Here is a 25,374-nt window from a genome sequence, read left to right as displayed (position 1 = left end):
GGGGGAGCCATAGATGAACTAGCACCCTGAACCATGGAGGAGGCTCATGAAAAGGCTATTATGCCGAGACAACAAAAGGAAGGCGAATTGGTGTTCCTCTAGTTCTGCTCAAGGAATTCACCAAAAAAAACAAAAAAGAATTTCACGATCAACAAGCTTCAGTACAAGGGGAACAACAACAAGAGTTTTAAAGGCACTTTCAACAATAATAACAGCAACAAGGGAGATGAAAGGAAAGGAACGACAAGAGGTTGCTTGATCTATGGCAAATATCATTATGCCAATCAATGTCCTAGTATAGGCACATCTAATCAACAAGCACGTCCTCCATTACCACCTCGGCAAATCGTTTTTCAGTAGAGGATCCATGCAACAATGGATAATCATTAGGCGAAGCATCCGATGGCTCCTATAGAAACTCCGAGTAAGATAAATGGGAACCCTATTTCTATATTAATTGATACTAAAGAGACTAAGTGTTTTATATCTCCAAAATTGTTAAGTAGGTTTCCAAAAAGAATTGGATATAAGGAAAACCCTTGGACAGTTGAGTATGCAAACCAGTCAAAGGCTTGGGTTAACCTAGATTTCCCAACCTTTTCAACCGAGGTTAACCTATACGTAGCACCTCTAGGATCTTATGATATTATTATGGGAATCAATTTGCTTAGCGAACATATGGCCAAGGTGGATTGTCTTGCAATTACAGTGGAATGCCTAGATGATAGCGAAAACCCTATGATTATTCAAGGAATACCATATGAAGTAAAAACTCATCAAATATCAGCCATGCAACTTAAGAGATGTTGTAGAAAAGAGTGTGAGATTTATGCAGTAAAAATAGAAGATATAAATGATATCCAAGAAAAGGTTTATCAAGATGATTACATTTTAGAGGATGGGGAAATCAGAGAGGGAAGAAAGGAATCTTTAGCTGAATGGTATCCTTACCTTCGGAATTATCAAGTTTTGTCTCCGACGGAGTTACCTAGATTACCTCCTTCTAGGATATTTGATTTTACCATAGATGTGGTGCCAATGGAATTGCAAGTTCAGTTACGAGAACTACTAGATAAGAAACTCATGCCCTAGCATCTCCCCCTGGGAAGCACCAATATTATTTGTTAAAAAGAAGGATGGAACCATGAGGTTGTGTTTAGATTATAAAATGCTTCAAAAGGTCACTATCAAGAATAGATATCCAATTCCCTGAATTGATGATCTATTTGAACAAATGAAAGGAGCATCGTTATTTTCTAAGATTGAAGTTAGATCGAGTTATCACCAACTCGGGTTATTCATGCTCTACAAATGTGGAGACACTATTTGATAGGGAAACCATTCGATTTAAGGTCAGATCATCATGGTAAAGTATGTATTCACGCAACCTAATCTTAATGCTCCTCAAAGGAAATGGTTGGAACTCTTAGCAACTATGAATTTGAAATCAGCTATATCAAGGGAAAAGAGAACCAAGTAGCCGAAGCCTTGACTAACCGAAGACACATCTGCCATCATAACAGTAAACACTAGACTTAAGGAACAAATGCTTGAGAAATTATTGAGTGATGATTTCTATAAACAAGTGTGTCTAGCCCTCCAAAATGATCCATGTGATGTTAGATACGAAGGCTACTAGCTAGATGCAAATGGACTCTTAAGGTATAAGGGGAGAATGTATATACCTATGGATTCTGACATCCACAAAATGATGTTGAGGGAAATGCACGTCGCTCCTTATTCAAGAGATCCTGGGGTGACAAAATGTTAGCTGATATAAAACCACTATATTTTTGGAAGGTATGAAGTAGGAAGCAACCGAATTTGGTGCAAGTTTCTTCAATGTCAAAGGGTCAAATTTGAGCACCGGTATCCAGCAAGGTTGCTACATCCAAATGAAGTTCCTAAATGGAAATGGCGAATAATTAGCATGGATATCATACAAGGGTTACCCATCACTACAAACAAGCATAATACTATTCTTGTGGTAGTGGACCGACTTACAAAGGTAGCTCATTTTATTCCAAGAAATTTAACATATGGAGCACCAAATATTGCTCATAAATTTGTAAGAGAAATTTTCAGAGTTCATGGGGTTCCAAAGATGATTATATCAAATAGAGATGTTAGAATAACATCCAAATTTTGGCAAGCTTTGCTTTTTGCATTGGGAACAAAATTGAATATCGGTTCAGCCTATCATCCAGAAACGGACAAACAAATAGTAAGGGTAAACCAGGTGTTAGAAGATATATTAAGGGTATACTATATGGATCAGCAATATTGCTGGAAAATGTATCTTCCCTTAGTAGTGTTTGCCTATAATAACTCATATCAATCTGCTATTAAGATGGCACCCTTTGAAGCGCTGTACGGACAACACTGTAGAACTTTTGTAAGTTGGAACACGATTGAGGATTGATTAATCATTGGTCCTGAAATGCTCATAGGAATAAAAGAGTCGGTAGTTCAAATCCATCAAAGATTGAAAGAGGCGAATGATCGCCAAACGAGCTTTACAGATGCTAAACAAACGCCTAGAGAATTTGATGTGGGGGAAAAGGTTCTCCTAAAAGTAAAGCCACTAAAAGTGATATCAAATTTGGTAGAAATGCCAAGTTGGCCCGAAGACATGCGTGACACTTTGAAATGTTGCAAGTGTAAAGCCTGTAGCCAACAAAATTGCTCTACCTCTAGCCCTTTCCTAGATGCATAATATGTTTCATATGTCTTATCTTAAGAAATATATAGCCAATGTTGAGCATATCACTGACTAGAATACAAGATCCAAGGGTGGTGGTAATAGAACCACTCAAAATACTCGAGTTGCATAAGTTGCACATACAAAATCGGGGTATAATCCAGTACAAGGTCCAATGGGACCAATATCCTGAGCAAAATGCTACTTGGGAAGATTATGATGAAATCTTCCAAAAATTTCACCATCTTTTTCCAAAAATATGAACTTTATAATGATACTATTGTGTTATGTTCTAAATTGAGAGTTTGACACCTTATGGCAGCTCTTATGTAATTGTTATGATTGTTATTTCTATGTAATTGTTTGTAATTGTTCATCGGGCCAATGAAACACAAAGAGGCAATGTGTATGTTATATCCCATATTTTATTTTAATTTAAAAAGTTCTATATAGTTGTTGAGGTTTATGTAAATTGGAAATGGTTGGTTGAATTGGTTATTCATTATGATTTCACGTAAATTGGAAATCACTGGTTAAGATGGTTATTTGTTATGATTATATTAACTACATTAGAATGTATTGGAAGTGTACTTTCACCATGTTATTTTTCCTTGCAGGTGCACAACAAAACGGAGGAGCATTGATAGCAAGGAAATAGGGAACGAGCACCAACCTGCACCGAGTTTGTCAAGTATTTGTCTAAACCACTTTGGCAAGGGAAAAAGCAAACTAGGGCAGAATAAATAATACCAAGTGTCCTCTATGAGCTAACTAGGTCATCTAATCTAAAAAGATATGTATTGATATCAATGATAAATGAAAGTTAACATTGTTACCTTTAAATTGGAATTTGAATGTTTTGCATTATCTGATGTCAAATGTATTACACTATATAAGTAATACCCATAGTATTTATGCGTATTTGAATGTTTGGAATATACATATATACATTCTTATATTTTTAATAAACGTATATATATAATGACTAGGCACATACCCTTATCCCTTATGCACATTGTGATGGTTGTGGGAGACAACATCGGATCATGTTAAAGCATTCGCAAATAATTTGAGTGTCAATACACCGATTTCCTCCACAAAAAGATAGGGAAGCAACACACGCGTTCATGATTTTACTCTGCGTAATATCTGCAGTGAGTGTTCATCGTCTTCTTTTCCTTAATCGCACAACCATCAGAAAGGAAACAATAATCTGTATATTATCAATTGCTAATTAAGTGGATACTGGGTTGCCTCAAAGAATTCTTCTTTCTATTTGAGACATCGTGACTTCCTTCCCTATGCTGACTGTATAATTGTTTCTATTATTTATGCTCGAACTTTGCGTCTATTATCTATGTTACATATTCAATTTACAAAATATTGTGCCATCTTCTATTTTGCCAAGTCATCCTGCTCCATCGTTGAGTCAGAAGACTTCACAATATTTGGCAAACTCCAACTAAACCATGGACTTTATATATTTCATGGCTGAAATTATTTATGATCGCTAACAGGGGTGTTGTTTATATAGATGATGTCTCTAATGCTCCGCTCATCCATTCTTCTTTGTCTCTGAAGAATTAATTCTCTTCCATCGAATGAATAAGATGTGTTATAACTGTTGTTGGCTGGTACGCCTACTAAGCACCGCTTTTTTTAGTATCAATTGTTCCTTATCGCTGAATACCCTCTATTGTGTATAAAGGATTTTGTTTGATTATCATCTCCTTTCCCTAAATTGCTCGTTAATCCTCTATATCAAATATGAATAATATATGTATATCGTTTTCTGATATGTTCCACCCTGTATCCCTTTGAATACATTGTGTCCCAATATACTTGCACGTTTAGGACTTGATCTTTGAGTATATTTCCTGCACTCTGCTCCATCCAATTGCCATGTTAATACCTTTCCCATGATTGGAGTCCACATGGAAGTGTTCAATATGAGAGTTTAATTGCTTTTTCCTTTCCTATTATTTTCCTTAGGCGATCATTATATTTTCAAAACTCCTTATTCATTGATATGCTTTCGAGGTTGAGATCAAGATTTTCTCGCTCGGGTGTGTGTGTTAGATCAATGTCAATCAATCTCACTTAACAAACGATGCCACCAATGCTCGTATGCCCAATCTTCGATATCTTTTTGAGAAATGTATTATAGTGCCGCATGCCAACAACTGTCAAAGGTGATAAGTCAAATCACACTCAAAGGTAGAACCCATGTGCTGGTTAGATAAGATCACTGACACAAATCTTATTAGAGTGTTGTGGAGATGGAGGCACCAAAGAGCTTGCAACTCACATAGAGGCAGCGAGCTCGAAGGGTCAGAGTCAAATCTAAGAGCAGTCTAAGGATTCAATTATTGCAATTTGTAAGTATTCAATTTGTCTTTTCATTTTCTCCTTCACATTGTTCCTCTATATTCCTTTTGACTGGATAGTCAAATCGTTCTTAAATTCGATGCTACGTAACTATAAGCACATTTGCAGCCTGGCTTTGATACCATGTTAGTGTATTTCGGATCTACTGCAAATGTAATAGCGCTATCATTGTATTTGGTATGTACTTTCTAAATGGCAGCCATCTCTCTAATATAGGATAAAGTATGGATAAACATATCTCTTCACGAGACATGTCTATTCATTAGAATGTAATTAATATAATGACAAATAAATATATCATATATTTAATATATTAATATATATATTATATCTCACACTTATATAATATATATATATATATATATATATATATTTGCACTATAGTTTATCCTAACTAAAGCTACCAATAATTAATAAGACGCACACCAAATTAGGGTTCCCTTACTGAAAGAAACAATAAAAAACAATTGCAAAAAATGAATTTTTTTTAACTTTTTAGCGAACATGTCGATCGCACCCCACACGCACCCAAGCGCGCACCCCGTCACCCGTGTCCCACTCAGGTGCTCCGACCAGTGAGGCCGCGTTTTTTGCGTGGTGGGTTTACTCAGGTGCGCGACCCGCACTAGGGACGTAGGCGCACTCGGTGCGCTGGGTTAACATTGCAATTTTCATAATTAAACAATATATAATGTAAGCTGGAAAGTTACACCAGAGATCATCAAGGATAGCCAAGTATAGCTGAAATGAGTGGTGTAGTCCATATGAATAGGACAAGTGGATAAACCTGCAAAAAATAGAAACCTGTTTCATAATTATGAAGAATTACAAATAAAATTGAAATGCTACCATAAGAAGATATACATACACAATAACACCAAATATGTTAACTAGGGAAACCCTTGATCAGAAGGAAAACCCCAGTAGGGATGGTAACCACAAAATTATGTACTAATATATAAGTTTCTTGTAAGAGGATGGACCCTATTAGGAGTCAATGAAATACATTCAGTACATATCAGTCCCTGTTAGGAGACTTTGAATCCCTATTAGGATATTCCAAGCCTATTAGAAATTGTATACGGCAGATGGACCAACTATCCAAACAGCTTCAAGGGCAACACCATTGAACTCACTATCCAATTGGCCTCTGTATTATTCCTTTCAAAATAATAGAAATGCAACTAATCTCAGCAACTTCAACTCTTGCTCTGTTCTCTTACTGTGCCAATACCGCACCAAATACTTCTTAGATCTGAATACCAAATCTTCAACTTCGCATCACATTGATCCCTTTGATCGCTTACTCGCATTTACCAACTTCGCATATCCAATACAATTCGCTTACTTCTAATTCATTCACTTCTCATCACAAGGAAAATAACTTTCCTTTATACCATGTCCTCAAAATAATTCATTGGGTCGGCCTTGAGGCTTTCCCAATTAATTAGAATAGGACCTCATTAAGATAATATAATTCATTACATCTTTTCATAATTACAAATAACTGTCGGCTCACAGTAATTGCAACTTTTCACACGTGTAACCTCGGACTTCGCGCACACACTAATGTCATCATCAGGCTATCTATTGTCATTATCTAACTTTGCTCATCACGATTCTATCCTTGTTAGGAGATATAATCCGAACACCAAAAACCACTTCTCAAGTACTCTGCCTGCACACTGTCTTCTGTAAATCACAAATAACTCACATATCTTCGACTTCCTGCACACGCACTTGTCTACGTCATCAGGACACACTATAGAACGTATCCTCAACTGCGCTTGACCTCATCATCACTACTCAATCCATACAACCTCGTTGTCTATCTGCTACTCTCACAGTCTTTACAGACTCTAGCCACAAATTGATCTGGCGAGGGTGCAGCAAGGAGAAGTTGGGGTCATTGGATAAGCCACAATTTGCTATCAGGAGTGACTTGGAGCTGAATTAAGCTACAGTCGCCATGGCTGATACAGCTGATGTTTTTTTTGTCAAATGTCTTGGGCATCCTTTTTGTTTTCATTTTTCAGTTTGCAGTTGTATTTTTATTTATATAACTTCAGAATCTACATTCTTTAGCCACAAATTGATGTTGGAAGGTGCAACAGGGAGAAGTTGAGGCCGTTGGATAAACCTCAACTTCCAAACGGCATCACTATGCATTGCAAAGTAAACAGATAATAGAATTATACAAGGAATTTCTACTTTAGCACCAAAATTGGCTTTATTCATTTAGGGTATTGCTTGTACAAAATTGTAGACTATCAAGATCAGACTATCTTTCCCTGACTGGGAGGTCTATTAAATCTTCTGTAAATCACAAATAACTCACATATCTTTGACTTCCTGCACGCACACTTGTCTACGTCATCAGGACACACTGTAGAACGTATCCTCAACTGCACTTGACCTCATCATCAATACTCAATCCGTATGACCTCGTTGTCTATCTGCTACTCTCACAGTCTTTACAGACTCTAGCCACAATTTGATGTGGAGAAGCTGCAGCAAGGAGAAGTTGGGGTCATTGGATAAGCCACAATTTGCTATCAGGAGTAACTTGGAGCTGAAGTAAGTTACAATCACCATGGCTGATACAGCTAAGGTTTTTTTTTGTCAAATGTCTTGAGCATCCTTTTCGTTTTCGTTTTTCAGTTTGCAGTTACATTTTTATTTATAGATCAAAGTGATAAGCATGGAGTGATTGTCAATGAAGTGTATATAACTTCAGAATCTACAAACTTTAGCCACAAATTGATGTTGGAAGGTGCAGAAGGGAGAAGTTGAGGCCGTTTAATAAACCTCAACTTCCAAACAGCATCACTATGTATTGCAAAGTAAACAGATAATAGAATTATACAAGGAATTTCTACTTCAGCACCAAAATTGGCTTTATTCATTTAGGGTATTGCTTGTACAAAATTGTAGACTATCAAGAACAGTCTATCTTTCCCTGACTGGGAGGTATATTAAAACCATCTAACAGTTGTCAAAGAAACACAACTGTCCAAAACCACTAACAACAACTTGTAACAACTCCTTGAAAGCCAAAAAACAAAATATTACATAAACCAGAACAACCAAATCCATAAAACATAACAAATGCATGTTATGCCAACTGCATCATTCCTACATAAGGGCATTTTTTCCATTTTGCAGTCTTGGGGTCTTTTGTCATAATGAAAACAAAAGAATTATTCTTTCAATTGCTACAATACCTGAATCTTGAATTTGATAAATTATGTCCTATGTTACACAGGGAAATGTCGCCTGGATCTTTCCACCCATTCCCACACCGGGGAAGAATAAGGTAAGGCAGGGGGACAGGTAGGAAATATCCCCAGAGCGATTCCCTAAAAAATAGTTTTAGAAGACATTTCCCGTGTGCCTCCAAATGGCAAGTGATGACTAGACTTCTCCTGACCACAGAAAGGACCATTAGACTACCCCAAACCATCCCAGGCATAGCTAACTATCCTCTTGTAAACAGGCTATATAACACAATTGTTTTGACCGATAAAGGTGTATAACTTTTGTGTAATTCAGACTGAATTGAGTAACCATATCACAATGAAGCAAGAAAACGATGCAAGTTCTCATCACTTCACCCATGCTGATATAGTTATGTATTATAGATGTTTTGGGCAGTTTCCCTTTCAATGAAAGGAAATGTGAAGTTTATCACAATGGAAGTGTTCGGCAACATTCTTACTCTAAATAATTTATTCAAGCTAGATAACAAATGACTCTATGTTCTAAATTCTTAGAAACAAAAGAAACTATATTAATGTCCAGAGATGACCAAAAAACATCCATGGGACTGCAGGTTACAACAATTACTAACAGAAAGTTCTAAAAAGTAAACCCTTGAATCAAAATAATAAAAATATATAAGACAAAACAAAGCATTGTGCCAATAACTAACAGCAATGAACGGCAAAGAAGAGCCCAAAAGTGAAATGATTATTTTGGATTCCCCTACCAATAAGAAAGTTTCTTTAAAATTTGGTTGAACTATCCTTGATTCCCAGCATTACCATTCAATCATATGCTACTACTAATATTGAACTTGCAATGTACAAGCAAATATTTATGAATTGAAAACTTGGTTCTCTAGGAATTGGATTTATTTCGAACTTGACATGTACCATCATTATTTTTTCTCGTGGCTATGCTGAATGGACCCCAACTACAATTCCTTTTGTATGCTCTGATCTCCTGTTGAATGTGAAATTGCTGTCCTCTGAGATATTAAGACAGATCAATAACTGCTGAGAAGAACACCAAAATCCTGCGTATGAACAGATCAAGAACTGTCATCAGATTGCAGATGACACTGTTTTCCTGTGAATGGCTGAATAGAGACTTCATGAGTGCCCAGAGTTGTGTCCCACCTGTAGTCACCTATGAGTTTCGTCCTGAAAACACTAAGATATTTCTTGTGGAGAAGAAAATATAAAATATGAAGATGCATAATAATACCCTTCCAATTGCCATTGCCCCCCTTTAAAAAGACTCTCCATACATTAAGCAGTAAATTCATCCACAAATCCTGGCTTTTAAGTGACTTGTCTTAAGCATTAAGATCACTATTTAATAGAAATACTTCCATGAATAATTTGCCAAATAAAAACACTTATTAAAGTGGCCCTAAGTCTGTGACTAATAAATAGGAACTTAAGGTGTGTCCCCATAATGAATAATTATAATAATATTTGTTAGGACTTTAGCTTTCTGGCCTCTTATTTAATTAATCATTTTATACCCTTATTCCTATTTTGCCTACTGTTCCACATCCTAGATACTAGTATGCTCAAGTCTCCAAGCTCCTCAACTTCATGGGTATCGATATTGATCGTTTTCCTCCCTTTCAGTACTCCATAGATGCTGCCGCTCACCTCCTCCCCAACAGAAAAAGCTGAATGAGAATACCAGGATGGACATCTACAGGAGGTTTCTTCACGTGACTTGGCTAGGACCCGTCAGGGGGGCTCTGCCCTCATATGGCTTTTTATGTGGAGCACTATATTGACATTCAGAATGGCATCATTGTTCGAACTTACTACTATTCCTAGCGGTGCCCCCATGCCTTACGTAACCAATTAGGCTCTTTCAAAGTTGACTCTCGCCCACTCTGTATCCAAATAGATCACCGAACCAACAAAGATGAGCAGATTTGTCAGTGTTGTGACTTGGGTGTGGCCGAGGCTGAGATCCATTTTCTATTCTATAGCCTGATTTACTACAAGATTCATGGAAGGTTTCATTGCTTATTCAGAATGCAAGTCTCTCTCCTCCTTTGGGTACGATGATCAACGATGCCTTGCACTCCATCTCCAAAAGGCCTTCTGTCTTCGAGATCTCACTCTTTGGGAGTTATCCCCCTCTAGGTCTATGTCCCTTCACTAGCTTATCACTTCCTTGTTCACTCTGGTTACCTCTCCCAGAGAAACCAAACGAGTTGGGGGCCCGTCCATTGTTACTAACACCAGATCGGTGAGGTCGCACAGAGATCATATGCACATGCCAATGGGCTCAGACTTCTCCGCACACGAATGATTATCCTTTGGTTCTAGGCTACTTTTTGAGGACTACGAACTGCTAGTTGTTGTGCAGTCTCGTAGTCTCTCTTGTGTAGTGATGTTTCTCTTTGTTTGCTTCTTGCTTTGTTTGTTTCCTTTTTCTCAGACACCGTTTGGTGGTTTTGCTGCCTTTTGGCCTTTGTTTGTATCTTCAGTGCCTTAGGCCCGTTTGTGGTCTCTTATTGGACATTAATAATTTATCTTATCTCATCATCGCTTAGCTCTATACTAGGGATATCACAATTGTCAAGTCTTCCCATCTCGGGATTGCTTGTCCTAAGCAATCACTAAAATCAAATTTGATTAGGACCACGTACACCATTTAATTCCTAGACCCCCAAGAAATTTTCGTGTGTCATCGAAATTGCATTGCTCTAAAGTTCTAAACAGATGGAAGCATGGTAGGACCCAAGACTAGGAAGCACACTACCATAGTCCCAATGTTGAACTTGCATCATTAGGGGAAGTTGTATGGTTTCTAAATGACTCTAAACCAAAAAAAACACCACAAAAATCTGTCATACAAGGTGAAGAAATAGTAGATCATCAAGTAACCCAAATTAAGCCAAACATTTGTTGTATCACCAAATGAATGGTGAACATCACAAACAATTCAAAGATTGATCTTGGCTTGTTAAGCCATAACTTGGCTTCCGCTACTCCAAGATGTCTAAGCCTAGTCCTTGGTGGAAATTCTTCAGTTGAGACAAGCATCTTTTTCTTGTAAACTTCATGCTCAATCTTTATATCTTGAATGCAAATGCTAGGGGGCTCTTCTTTATACCTTGAATATTACTAAAGAAATGCACCGCACATGTCAACACTTGGATCGCAAACCTTTGCGCTGTCATATTTATCCATCGTGTCAATACTTATTATGTTGTTGTTGTGAACCTCCACATCATCTAACTACAGCTGTCCAAATCTTGAATTTCGGGCTTCTCTTCCATGCTTTCTTCAAAATCATTAAACTCCACCCCATGATCATGCAATTCTTTCCACACCAATGGCTTTTTTTCCCAACCTTGCATGCCAACTAATTATTCAACATGTATAGGAGTGGTGTCAATATAAGAAGCAATAATCACACTAGTAGATGCATTAATACTCCAATTTATCACTATCCATGTCAATTTCATGTTTTTCATCAATCTTTGAGTAATCTAAATACTTATCTAACCTCTCATGAATGACCTACCCCCAACAAGGTTCATGTGATGACAAAGAATTGTCAATCAAACTCAGAAAAACAAAATCATTTTCATCAATAATCACTCCAAGGGTTGTCATACCTTGCATATTGCTTGAAGCTACAAACTCTTCTTTCATATCTTCTAACATGCATGATGGGAAAATGTTGTGCCTAACCAAAGAGGTGCCAATCGAATTTATACCTTCATCTAACCGGTGAATACTTATCTAACCTCTCTTGAATGACCTACCTCACTGCAAGGTTCATGCGATCACAAAGAACTGTTGGTCAACCTCAAAAAACCAAAATTATTTTCATCAATAATTGCTCCATGGATTGTCATACCTTGCATATTGCTTGAAGCTACAGACTCTTCTTTCACATCTTCTAACATGAATGATGGGACAACATTGTGACTAAACAAAGATGTACTAATAGGGTTTATACCTTCATCCGGTGTCCCACCTATTACAAGATCATGGGTAGGTTTCACTAAGTGTTTAGATAATGCAGGTCTCTTTCATCTTTCTTTAGTACATCAATTAGCGGTGTCTTGTTGTCTAGCTCCAAGAGGCCATGCGGCTTTGCGATCATACCTTGCAAAATCTATTCCCTTTGAGACAAAATTCTAATCACTTTATCACTTCCTTTTCCTCGTCAATATCTCTTTCTTGAAGCACAAAGCGGCCACTCGATCCTCCTGCTTCCAGTCACACCAGGCTTCTAAGACCTCACAACGAGTTCACTCAACAACATCGCTCCTCTTCCAATGGTATTTTGCGACGGTCCAAGGATTGACCCCTTCCCTAGACCTCATCCTTCAGTGTTGGACTTTTTTCCGCCTAGGAAGGACCTTTTGTCTTCCTTTGTGGGTCTTTTTCTTTATTTTTTGTTCCCTTTTTGGTCACTATTTAGTGTTCTTGCAGCTGGTTGTTGCCTTCGTTGTATAGTTTCAGTCCCCTAGACCATTCTGTGGTCTCTTGTTGGACATTAATAAATTCACCTTATCTAACCTCAATTGACCTTCCACAGTGTAATTTTTTTAAAAATATTTTGATCGGTTTATAGCTTCTTTGTCAACACTATTCCCCTCCAACTCATATACCAACAAGCTATCATCAGCATAATTGTGGATTAGATTATTTACCTCCTCATCTTCTTTAATTGTTGTCATGAAATCCAATGGTGGCCAAACAACATTTTCAACTTCTATCATGTGTTTATCGACCCATACTTGGCTTTCTTGAGTGCATTGCTCATGCATTAATAGTGGACTAGCATTGCTCATGCATTAATAGTTGACTGGCATTGCTCATGCATTTATAGTGGACTAATAATTGCAATAAAGAAATCTAAATTATGATCCCTTAAAGTGTTGTTATTTTCAACAAGCTCAAAGCTACGGTGTTCAAAATCATATGACGCCTTACCACTCTAAACCTGCATTTACAATGTGCTCTTTGCCTCCAACCAAAACCATGTTGAATTCATCAAAACAAACCAGACATTATCATATTGTAAAACCCTACAGTTAGGCGATCTTCTAGTCCCTACAATCAGCTTTCTAAAGTGAAATGCTTAATAAGACTTCAACAAGCAATTCTCCATTGCAAGCATATGAATGAAACAAGTGAATCGATCTCACTACATGACAGTACATTATCGAACAGTGATTTCTTACCAATGAAATGTAGAGTTGTCTCATGTAAAGGAGTATAGAAGGAATCCACATTCCCATGTCATTGATCAATCAACAAACTTCGTGGAAGCATCTTCCTCCACCTTGTGGCTTCCATGAAGACCCATGCATTCCTTACTTGGTGTTGTAATTGTTGTTTCTTGCTTGTTCATATCCTCTTGTGGCTAGAGTGAACATGGCTAGAAGTCCAAACTTCTAGACATCATGATTGCATTTTGTCTTTTCCGTGATTGTTTGTAGGCTGCAAACTCTAAGTACAAGCTTCCTACTTCTGCTTTATCCTTTGTTCAATGGCGACTTCTAAGTTTTTTTTCCTTTTGAAAATGTTCGTCCTAGCTAAGCTTCTTACTCTTCTCATTCATTTCAATTTATGACTCGTTTCCAATACATGATTCACATGCTTAGAATCAAATCCCACCTGACCTTGCCCTTTTAGAGCTTTTGATTCAAAATTAATTTCTTCTTTTCTTTTATGCTACTGTTTTGAACTTACAGATGGTTGTTCTTCACTTTTCAATATTGAAGTAGTTTGAAGCAGTTTATCTAAAACTATTGCAACACCTCTACTAGTTCTACTATGCCTTATGTTACTCACTTATTGACCTTCTTGATCCATCCCATCTGACCCATGGTTGTAATCAACAATCATGTAATTGCAGTTGCATTTGTTGTTATTGTTGCATTTGTAGTTGATGTTGTTGGGCAAAAACTATTAGATAACTGTTAAGTTGATTAATTAGTTCCCTTGGTAGGCTTCAATCTCTTCTTTCACCCATCTCCATTTTAGTTGGTTTACTTTCACTCCTTCCTATTAACAAGACCAGCTTACAAGTTCGCACCAACACTAAATCAAAACTGGTGGATATAGACAATCCACGTCCAAGTTATCCCACTACAATTAAATGGGTGGCCTACCCACCTGACTACATAACTTATAGATCCAATTATTGCAACATGCAAACCCACTATCACAATAGTGCAATGTAAAATTGAGATCAAAGAGACAATCATGTAGACAACATGACTCGTACAGAGAATCAAGAACATATCCAATTCGCCAATTATGTCCACATCAATAACCATAGTCCAAGAATCCAAAAAAGCATCACCATAGAAATATTGAGTGAGTGATCACATACCAAACTACCCATGCAGAGAAAGAATCGCACCTCTCGCCATGCACAAGGCATGCATACATGTAGAAATACAACTATCTCATCCAGTAACACCAAGAAAACATCTCTTCAATAGATCCAAAAAAAAACACAAGTTTTTATTTGAGCATGCGAAAGCATTGTGTTCAAGAACACCGGAAGACTCAAAAGTATGAAAATACTAGACGATCAAACCATAGATGACTATCACCGTAGATTTTTTTGAAAAATCTACAAACCCCTTAGATCCAACAAACAAGAATCCAAGCTACAAGCATCCAAAAGGAAAAAACAACGCATGAAATCTAGACCCACTTATAGACCAACTCCACAACCACTACTAGCACATGCATCTAAGAGAGATAGGTTATCCAGAAGCTTCCAAATCATCCAACGATCAACTCCATAACCTCTATGCATTCCAAGTAACAAAAAAGACACCTTCCAATACCCATGCATCAGGAATTATTCTACTATCAACCAAGAACTCTAGATCAATATCATTTCAACATGACCAACTCTATTTTCTTTGTCTTCATCATCCTTCAAGAAATGTTTGTTGTCTCTTGAAAAACTAAATCAACTGCAAGACTTCCACTCAAGAGGATTAATTTTTAGCAAATTTCTTCAACCTCTACATGCTAAGAAATCTTAATAAAGGAAATACCTAATCCAGAAACACTGTGAATCCTCACATGCAAGCAATATACAATTCACAAAACTGAGCTTTGATACCAATTGATTGGAAATGAGAACATCTCAGAAATCAATCTGAGATCAGCATGCACATCTTGTATCCAAAGATTTCTTGAATAGCTTATAATAAGCAAATACAAGTACATACTACTAAGTCATAAAAGGAGAAACAAACATAGTTGATTTCCCACAGTTAAAATTTAAAACCTTAAAGGAAAGTGATTACAATTTTCAAATCTAACAAATTTCAGTGGCATTACGACATTAAGATTTAATATTCTATAATCATAAAACTAGAAGAATGGGAGAGATATACGTGGGGAAAACCTTTCCACCTAAAAAACCCCACCCTCCAAAACATCAAGCTAATGTATTATTCACAAACCAGTTGCAATACATTTTCAGCCTTCACATGGAGATTTACATCTTGTTCCATCCTAGAGAAAAACCTAGCAGCATAACCCTATGAAATGAACTTCTCTTCTTTCTCACTTACATCTCTTCAGTGGCTCATTATATTTATAAAGTTTTCATATAAAAGTCAAGACAATTTCTAAAGCATCTACATTCAATGTATTTACAACTTATTTAGAAACTTCCTTTGTGCACAAGTCTTACATAAAAAACAAAGCAAAGAGAAAAAGGCAAAAAAACAGACTTCCTGTTTTTTCGCTCCAAGTCTACCCTTGTGACAGATTTCGTCTCATTTAGCATCCTCCAAAAATGCATAAATAAAAAACCAATAAAGCATTCCTAAGGTTGAGTCCCCTTATCCCAACAAATGGGAATGCAGGTTACAGCAATTAACAGCAGAAAGTTATAAAAGGTAAACCCTTGAATCAAAACAATAAAAGCACATAAGACAAAACAAAGCACTGTATCAATCACAAACAGCAATGAACAGCACAGAAGAGCCCAAAAGCATGTGACTGTAAAGACGAGAGGAAAATCTCATTTAATATCCCTGCCTGCATCTGAAATGGAGTAGCAATCTGAGCCATCAGTAACTTTGAGAGATAATGCTTGCCAGGGAGGATCCAAGTTAAGCAGGCCACATTGGATACTTTAGGAGGGAACAAATCACTTTATCTAGAAACTCTCCTAACATCCAAGGCCTGTGAAACTCACTGTAGAAAAGATGCTTGTAACTAGAGTCAGTCTAATCCTTTTCATAGGATTCTAGGAACGAATGATTATGTTGTCAACAAATTTAAGAATGTATGCCACCAATGCAGGTGTTGCTTACTCAATCTCATAATTTTCTATTTCTCACTTTTTCCCATCATTTTGCAGTAGTGTTTAGACATTATGTTGTGATTTTTATACAATATTTATGCACATTAACAATCAACGCAATGAAATATTTATAATTTGTCTGTAAACTCTCACATGAATTCTCAATTCACTCTAAAGAACTGCAATGTGGTTCTACAATCTATATGATAAATAAATAAATATATATATATATATATATATAAAATTTAAGTTCCGTGGATTTTTAAAGTTTTCCGCAATCTATTAATTGCTGTCGCCTGCTGTCCCCATCCCAGGACATGAACCTTGATCTAAAGTATAGTTAAATCTGTTATAAACTGAATTTCGATCAACTCTATGCCATCATTGCCAACAAACACCCTCCTGTAAAGACCATATAGAAGGCTCAACAGAGCCACACATTTAGTGAATAATAGTCAAGCATATACAGCAACGGATGTCAGTTCAAAAAAAACAGATATGTATAAATATAGTAGATTCAGTTAGAGCATAAACATTCATGCTAAATGAATGTTTGACAAGTGTTATTAATAAGTATTGAATCATTGTACTCCCATGCCAACATAAAAGGAACTGTCATAAATAATTTATAATGCAATAAGGTATATCGTACATATGTTACATAGCAAATGCCTAGTTATGCATATTTAAGTTAAATTTGAACCAAAATGTAGTGTGAGCTGTAAAGACCAGGAAAAAGTGATCCTTGTTTTTTCTTTCACATTTGGTTTTTTCTTTCACATTTGGTCAGCTAAGCATTGCATATAGAGAGAGAGCTAGACAAGATAGAGATGAATTATCTACATAAACTTCACACATCCAAGAGCAAGCAATACCAAATTTATAATAATTTGTAAAAACTAAGAAGAAAATAACCATTGACAACATAGCTTTTGGAGAAACACACAAAAAGAAAAATCCACCTGTCTCTATCATTGTGCTTTAAGAAACTAAAGCTGAAAAAGCAAATAAAAGTTATATTTAGCAGGGCATTTTCAGGTGTTATTTTAATCAAAGAGAACCTTTTAAGTAAACATGGAATTTAGAGAGAATTTTGATAAGGTTAATCCAGCTGTCTGATCAAAATAATCTAAAAACAGGATAAGTACTGTGTGATGACACCTAACATTACACATGTAAAAATTATATTTTCCTCAATTCATCATTAAGTTTGAATGTATAAACAAAGTACCCTGGAATATAACCTGATCATATATTACAATGCTTTATTAGAAAGAAACAAAATAAAAAGAGCCACCCAATATATTAATGACCAAAATATTGCAGTGATGCAACCCATAGGTTAAGAAGATAACATTAATGAAAATTACCCAACACACAGAAAAGTCAAACAGAACTATGCAAATGTATTTCTTACTTTGGAGGCTTGAACGATTCGCCCACTTGACGCCATAATTTGCATGATGTCACCTAAAAAATAAGAGCAATTGTTCAATATTTGCTCCCTTCTAAATTCAAAGAATTCATTGTTAAATCTTAACCTTCATATTTAACTTTCTCTGGAAAGAACAAAATTTGAAACAAAGAATTCAAGAAAACGGAGCACTAAAAATATTTAAAACAAGAAAAATAGTATCAGGCATGCTAATAAGATGCCTGAAATACCTGTTCATACCCTCCAAGCTTTGTTACTGCCCTCCAGAGCCTACAATATGATAACAAAATGTAGCAAGTTCAGTTTTGTCTTCTTATTCAGTAAAACTAATTTGTCTGTTGTAGAAACATTCTAATAAAAATCACAAATAAAAATAATTTAAGTAGATAAACTCACTTGAGACAATTCAGATTTTCCCCATAAAATTTAGGGGGCTTGAACTCCATACTCCTTTCCTTGAAGAAGTTTTCCAGTTCTCTGACAAATGCTGCTTGTTCTTCATCTGTGCCATCACCATCTTCCATTGAATATGGGGGTAAAGAACGTGAGGTTCCATTTGTGAAGTCAGAGTTTAGTCGATAAAATGCTTCAGCACCATCACCTGTGTCTTGGCTCAGTGCCAAATCTGAAGCACAATTTTCCTCTGTTTGGCCTGGACTCAAGTTCTGTTCTTCATTCTTAATCATTCTCAATTCATCCATGTTTTCTGAATGAATTTCTCTCGTGTCTTCCCTGCTTTCTTGCAAAACTGTCTTGCGGCCTCCCTCATACTCTAGCTTGACAAGCCTTGAACTATCCCGTTGTTCCTGTTGATTAACCCGTGAATCAACCACAACTCCTGTTGCAGTTATCCTTGAATCATTCACAAGATGCAACATAGCTAATCTTGAAGCATCCCTGCGGCCTGACTGGATTATTTTTAAATCCTTTGCACTTGTGGACTTAATATCTTTCAAACAATCAATATTTCCAACATCCTCTGACCTCTCATGAACACCAGCATTGAGCTGCTGCATTGTGTGGCTGTCATTATCCGTTGTCACAGTCCATTTGTTAAACGAGTGCATTAGAGGACCTGTCTGTGCGTCATGCAAACCAACAGCTTCATTGTCTTCTTCTCTTATATTATTGATCATGCTTCCACTGCTTTGTTCTACAATAATATTCCTTGAATTATCAATGAGGTGAATTTCTTCCTGTCCCTGGGAAGCTTCAATCTCCATTTCTGCTCCTCCAACCAGGTCTTTCCCGGTCCATTCATCCTGAACTTGGGGTAACACCTGCTCAACTTCAGTAATAAAATGTGTTTCATCCAATTCAGTTTGCACATCAACAGCCCTGTCAGGCTCCACCATTGTTTACCGTATGGTTAAGATCATTAAATGTTTCTGATTTTATCGTGCTGTACTTAAAAGTTTTTAACAATCCCTGGTGCTGTCCTCCTTCAAACCCTAGCACACCAAAAAATGAGAATTTAGAATCTAAAAGGGGAAAAATTAAGATCATCTTATAAATGCTTCATGTGACCGGATAGGATATATGAGAAGCCCAGAAACACAGGAAAGCAAAAGGTAAATTTATATATATACATACAGCAAAAAAACTTTTGCAAACATACTCTGAAGTTATAGATAAGGCTCTAAAGTAAAAGGCAAGGCCAATAATCTTCACTAGAACTAAAAATTCATGTTCAAAAATACAAAACTCAATTGTATGTTTTCTTATTAACTCATCGTACTCGGAAAATAAAATTCAAAGGTCTGTCCCAATCTTTTTTTGGGGCACACTCGTTATCTTTAAAAAGTCTGTATTCCTTCTTTCAGTTGCATCTGACTATTAATATAAAAAAGTTAAAGATTAAACTTATTATTTATTAAGATGTAGAATGCCTACCAAATTACTTACAAACTCAGCTTCCTATTTATCTTCCCAACCATCCTATAAAAGGCAAACCCAATTCAAGCTGAAAATAGTTATAACAAAATCATAAAAATAGATAAATAACTGACCTGTGCCTTTTCCATAAACATAATCCAAGCTGACAGTAGAAAATCATAGATAAAATCTTCAATATCTTTCCAAAAACTATTTATTTATAATAATCAAAGGTCCACTGTCTATAAAAGTTTTGTCTTCTTCTTCTTTCTTGTTCACCACCTCCAATTCCTATAACAACGAGAAAAATGCAGAATCCTAATATATATCACTGATCTGTTAATTGATAGTGATATTCTTCCGAAAACTCCCAAAATACAGATATCCAGACTGGCATGCTAAACATTTTTTCTTCAACTATGATGCAAACTAAGAAACTAACTCCTCCAAGCATGTTAAAATGGAAAGAGAAACCGGAACAAGCAATACCCCAATCAATAAAATTCAATCTCCGCATGATATCATGCCCCAGATACACACACACACACACGAAATACAGATATCCAGACTGGCATGCTAAACATTTTTTCTTCAACTATGACGCGAACTAAGAAACTAACTCCTCCAAGCATGTTAAAATGGAAAGAGAAACCGGAACAAGCAATACCCCAATCAATAAAATTCAATCTCCGCATGACATTATGCCCAGACACACACACACACAGATATATCTCATTGATCTGTTAACTGCTGGTGATATTCTTCCAAGAACTCCCTAAGTACAGATATCCACACTGGCATGCTAAACAATCTTCAACTACAATGAGAACTAAGAAACGAACTTCTACAAGCATCCGAAAATGGAAAGATATCAGAATTGATCTGTTAATTGCTGGTAATATTCTTCCGAGAACTCCCCAATTACAGCTATCCACACCGGCATGCTAAACAATTCTTCAACCATGACGTGAACTAAGAAACTAACTCCTACAAGTATGCTAAAATGGAAAGTAATACCAGAAATGGAGCTATTCCAGCTCCCCAAATCAATAAAACTCAGTCTCTGCATGTATATCATGTCCCAGCTAAGTTACCGATACAGACTCCAGGAGCCTGAAGCCTGGAGGCAGAGACGGGATGTGTTTGGAAGCTTTGTGGATGCCGGCAAGATGTGTTTATTGAGTGCTCACTGCTGTTTTATATATATATATATATATATATATATATAAACAATTATTACTGTCCAGATCTTAGCTACAAACGAAATCACTGCCCAGAACTCAGCTACAGGCCTGGTAGCCTCAATCAGTTTGTACGACACCCTTAATGGAGTATTTCAGACTTAAATGGAACTGCTGTAGCAGTCCCTAACATAGACGGCTCCTTCTGTGGCAGTACGACCCTCCAGCAGGCATGTATATAGCACTAAGCAAAGGAAGCCTTTGAATGTGTAAAGCCCTACTCCAACCATGGATGGCTCTCACAAAACTCCCAACATTGCCCAGATAGGTATAGCCAGCTGATAGACAATTTGTAACAGCAGTTAGCACTCAATAAACTCCCAGCAGATCGACAATTTTATATATATATAGCAATATTATATTATATAGATAATAATTATATATATGTGTGTGTGTGTAATGTGTGTGTGTGTGTATAGACACACACACACAGACACATCCATACACATCCGCATCCCTCCCCAAAAAAGTCAAAATAGAAAAGCAAGTCAAAATCACTAGAGTAAGAATTGAAATTAACAATGGCTGAAAATCAGCAGTTTTGCCGCCCACTCCAGAAACCTTTATTTTTTCATCTGCTCTCCAAATTTCCAAATTACCAGAGATGTTCCAGACCATCCCAAGGTCTTCTCCAACATGAAGAATAACTGTTGAATATGAAATCGACTGTGACAAGGAAACAAGTCTCTATGCTTCTTGACTATTTAACAACTTTTCTTGTTCTTGGAAACATTTTTCTAGCTCTTGTAAAATCACAATCTATTTTGCAGATCATATCTTCCAAATACAAATTATTTTGGTCCTAGAAAGCTTGGGAACTCGTCCGACGTCAACTTCTTGATTATTTAACAACTTTTCTTGTTCTTACAAACATTTTTCTTGCTCTTGTAAAATCACAATCTATTTTGCAGATCATATCTTCCCAATACAAATTATTTTGGTCCCAGAAAGCTTGGAAACTCGTTAACTGGGTAAATTCATCCTTGCATCCTCTACAAGGTATTCATCCTTGCATTACTTAGCAGTTGCCCCTTGAGCTCAAACCAAGTATAATGCACTCACCTATGCATCTTCGGCTCTTTCTTATGAGGCAGATGCATTTGTCTTCAACTCGAGGTAGTAAAACAAGATTTTCATCTCATCTTCACATATTGCTAATTATAGCCCTTCAACAATTGTGCATGTTTTTGATTCATCCTTTTGGTTTGAGGATGGAAAGCAACTTTTCAAGTGGGAATACATTATTTCCAAAGCACACACCAAAAATCCCTAGACAACAATAATTCTAGGTGATGGTTCCTGATTAACCCATATGCACCCACACATCTAAGAAACCAACTCATTTGCAACTGCCATATTTCTTTGCCAGTGTTTTCTTTCATCAAATATATCCACCAACAAGGGATGATATTAATGACCGTGATTTTTTAATAGATGGAACTTTCTAATAAACCAATATGCACCTGCATGTAAAAAACCAACCCAATTGCATATTTCTCTGTCGGAGTGTTTTTGCATGGAATAAGAATGCGTGTCATAGTAAATATATCCAACATAGAATGATAGATGTCCATGTTTCGTTGCAGGTGATCACATGACAAAGTCTATAGAAAAGTTCTCTCATGGGCGTGATAGAACCATTAATGGCTGGTCCAACACCACCTTGTGGTTCTTGGACTTATGCACACAACACAACTTACAGCCCCAGATGAACTTAGAGACACCATTTTGCACGTACAGCCAACAAATATGATGTAGAAGGTTAGTAACAGTCTTAGAAACCCCAACATAATTTGCCAATCGGGGGGTAGAAGACTCCCTTAAAAACAAATTTTACTCCTGTAGCACACATGACTCCACCAAATGCAACAACAATCCATCTTGAGGATAAAATTCCAACTTTTGAGTGTCATTGGCACTCTTAATATTTTGTATTTACTGGGTATTTATGAGTATATATCCTTAAAAAAATCATGTCACTTGTAGCCCTCCATACAACCCTCATTGGAGAAGGGTTCCAAATGAGAAAGAGCAACCCTCCTTGGTGAAGGGTTCCAAATGAGAAAGACCATATGTCAGTTAAAGTAAGAAGCGCTAACTTTCCTCCACAAAAAATGAATGCAAGAGTATCTCATAGCTCACTCAAAACAGTATCTCATAGCTCACTCAAAAGTCAAAACTGAAACCAGGGAAGCATTATCACAAACAGTATAATACCCCCTGTAGTGCTCACTACAGAGAGGGATGTTAGTTCCACGGTAACTATGTGTCACCGTGTAGTGCATGAAGGTGAAGCTACAACATTTTAGATGTCTACCATTCTTCTCCCTATTATGAAGAAAACGGGAACATTAATTCATGGTTGAAAAACCTATCAATTGGAAAGATTGTTGTGAGCATCTTTCTAAATGCTTTCTTGATTATGGGGTGGGAATTGAACATGTTAAAAACAAATAGTAATCTTATATTCTCCCCTCTATCATAGTATCTTTTGGATGGAATGGAATGGAATGAGAGTAATCACATAAATTGCAATTTCTCTCCTCTTCATGTTTGATACATAAAAGGAATGCGAACATATTGAATGGTTAGTTTCTCCCATTTTCTGTTCGCATTGATGTAATCATAGGTGTACGAAAATGGATTAACATAGTCCTGTTTTATAAATCAAGTAACCAATTAAATGAACCTGGGAGAAGAAGGCCATATTCATTGTTTATTGAATCAGCTCATCTCACAGTAGGAATTGGTGCTATTTTAAGTAAAGAAAATTGTTCTTTCTTAGTTGTCTTTATCTCCACTAGAAAGCAAATTAGCATAGTGTAGACCCTATCTCCCCTATGTTTTTACCTTCAGGTTAAGTCTACATGAATCACTATCCCTATGCATACTCTTGGTAAGTTTTTCATTGATGTATGCAGTAGTGTTGCCTTGAGATATGTGCTACCCTTCATAGATGAGGTAATGTATGGTGTTTGTTTCAATGTAGTTGTGTGCAGCAACTACACATGCATGTTTATGTCGCAATTTTGCAACAATATTAGTGCATTTGTAAATGCTTTTACTCGTTAGTGTCGATAAAATCTAAGCATTACAAATGCTATCTTGTGCTCAATTGCGCTTGTAGATGGCAGCCCCTCTGCTTATAAAACAACTTCACAAATTGTTTTACCAAAACATACCCTCCTTTTTCATGGTATAAATGCAGCCCTATAACTGTTTCATTTCAGCCACCTTGTATTCCTCTATTTCTCTCAACATAAACAATGAAAACTTGTCAATTTTGTCACTACCTAGCTAGTTAAGAACTTACCATGAAGACCTTGTTTTTGTATTGCATTCCATTTCAGTAAGCTTGTTTGATTTAAATTATATTGTTCCATGCATTCAGTGGATGCTTAGTCTAATTTCTGAGTTCGCATCATCACAGAAGAAGAATTTGTTGTGCTAGGGTGAATATTGAAAGTGAGCAATCTGTTTGACAACCACATCCAGCAGTTCTCAGATCAAATGGCAAGATTGAAGTCCATGCAAACCTAAGAGGAGTGAAAACTCCAGCAAAAATGAGCTGTTCTTCCAAAAGGTCACAACAAAAGATAGACAAAACATTTGTGAGCATTACCTAACTGACACACACCAAAATGTCAAAATTGCTGCAAATCACCAGCAAGCAAACTAGAAACCAAATGGCAAAATCAAAATCACTGCCTGCTGAAACTGGCACTTTCACCATCAACTCTAAAATCCTTTATTTTGCCATCTACTCTCTAAATTTCCAACTTCCCAGAAATGTTCCAGACCATCCCAAGGTCATATCCAGCATGCACAACAACTGCTTGGCTATGAAATACACTATGGCAAGGAAAAAGAATTGACGCTTCTTGTCCAGATGTACTAACTTATGTTGCTCATTCAACATTACAGATTGCCCTGCAAATCAAAAACAGGAACACTAAAATATCTTGCATTTTGTTTATAAAAGAATCAGCTTATCCTACATAAAATGGCTTAACTCAAAATCCCAGTTAGTGGTTATACATCTTGGAGGTGATAATTAAAGTGGTTATACATCTTGGAGGTGATAATTAAACTGACCAACAACTCATCTCACTGGTTCAATCCCACTGCTTCATCCATCTGACAATCACCTGATGCAATGAGTATCACAT

At 36.6% G+C, this 25,374-nt stretch overlaps 1 protein-coding gene across 4 annotated transcripts in view; it reads right to left on the bottom strand.

Moving 5' to 3' along the window:
- LOC149563007 (AT-rich interactive domain-containing protein 3-like) overlaps nucleotides 1–25,374 on the bottom strand; it is a 78,545-nt gene that overhangs the window by 51,388 nt on the left and 1,783 nt on the right. For all 4 annotated transcript variants that reach the window (XM_089826446.1, XM_089826445.1, XM_089826447.1 and 1 more), the window contains 3 exons: nucleotides 18,486–19,540; nucleotides 18,320–18,359; nucleotides 18,072–18,124 (listed from right to left, as the gene is read on the bottom strand). In XM_089826446.1, coding sequence (XP_089682572.1) covers nucleotides 18,072–18,124; nucleotides 18,320–18,359; nucleotides 18,486–19,444 — 1,052 coding nt within the window. In that variant the 5' untranslated portion in view covers nucleotides 19,445–19,540. The remainder of the gene's footprint in view (nucleotides 1–18,071; nucleotides 18,125–18,319; nucleotides 18,360–18,485; nucleotides 19,541–25,374) is intronic.

Source organism: Cupressus sempervirens, chromosome 4 (genome assembly GCF_028749045.1).
Source record: "Cupressus sempervirens isolate cs-2001-9-10 chromosome 4, ASM2874904v1, whole genome shotgun sequence".
Classification (NCBI taxonomy): domain Eukaryota; kingdom Viridiplantae; phylum Streptophyta; class Pinopsida; order Cupressales; family Cupressaceae; genus Cupressus; species Cupressus sempervirens.
Note: the sequence above shows the minus strand (reverse complement) of the source record. Positions and strands in the feature narration are given on the sequence as shown.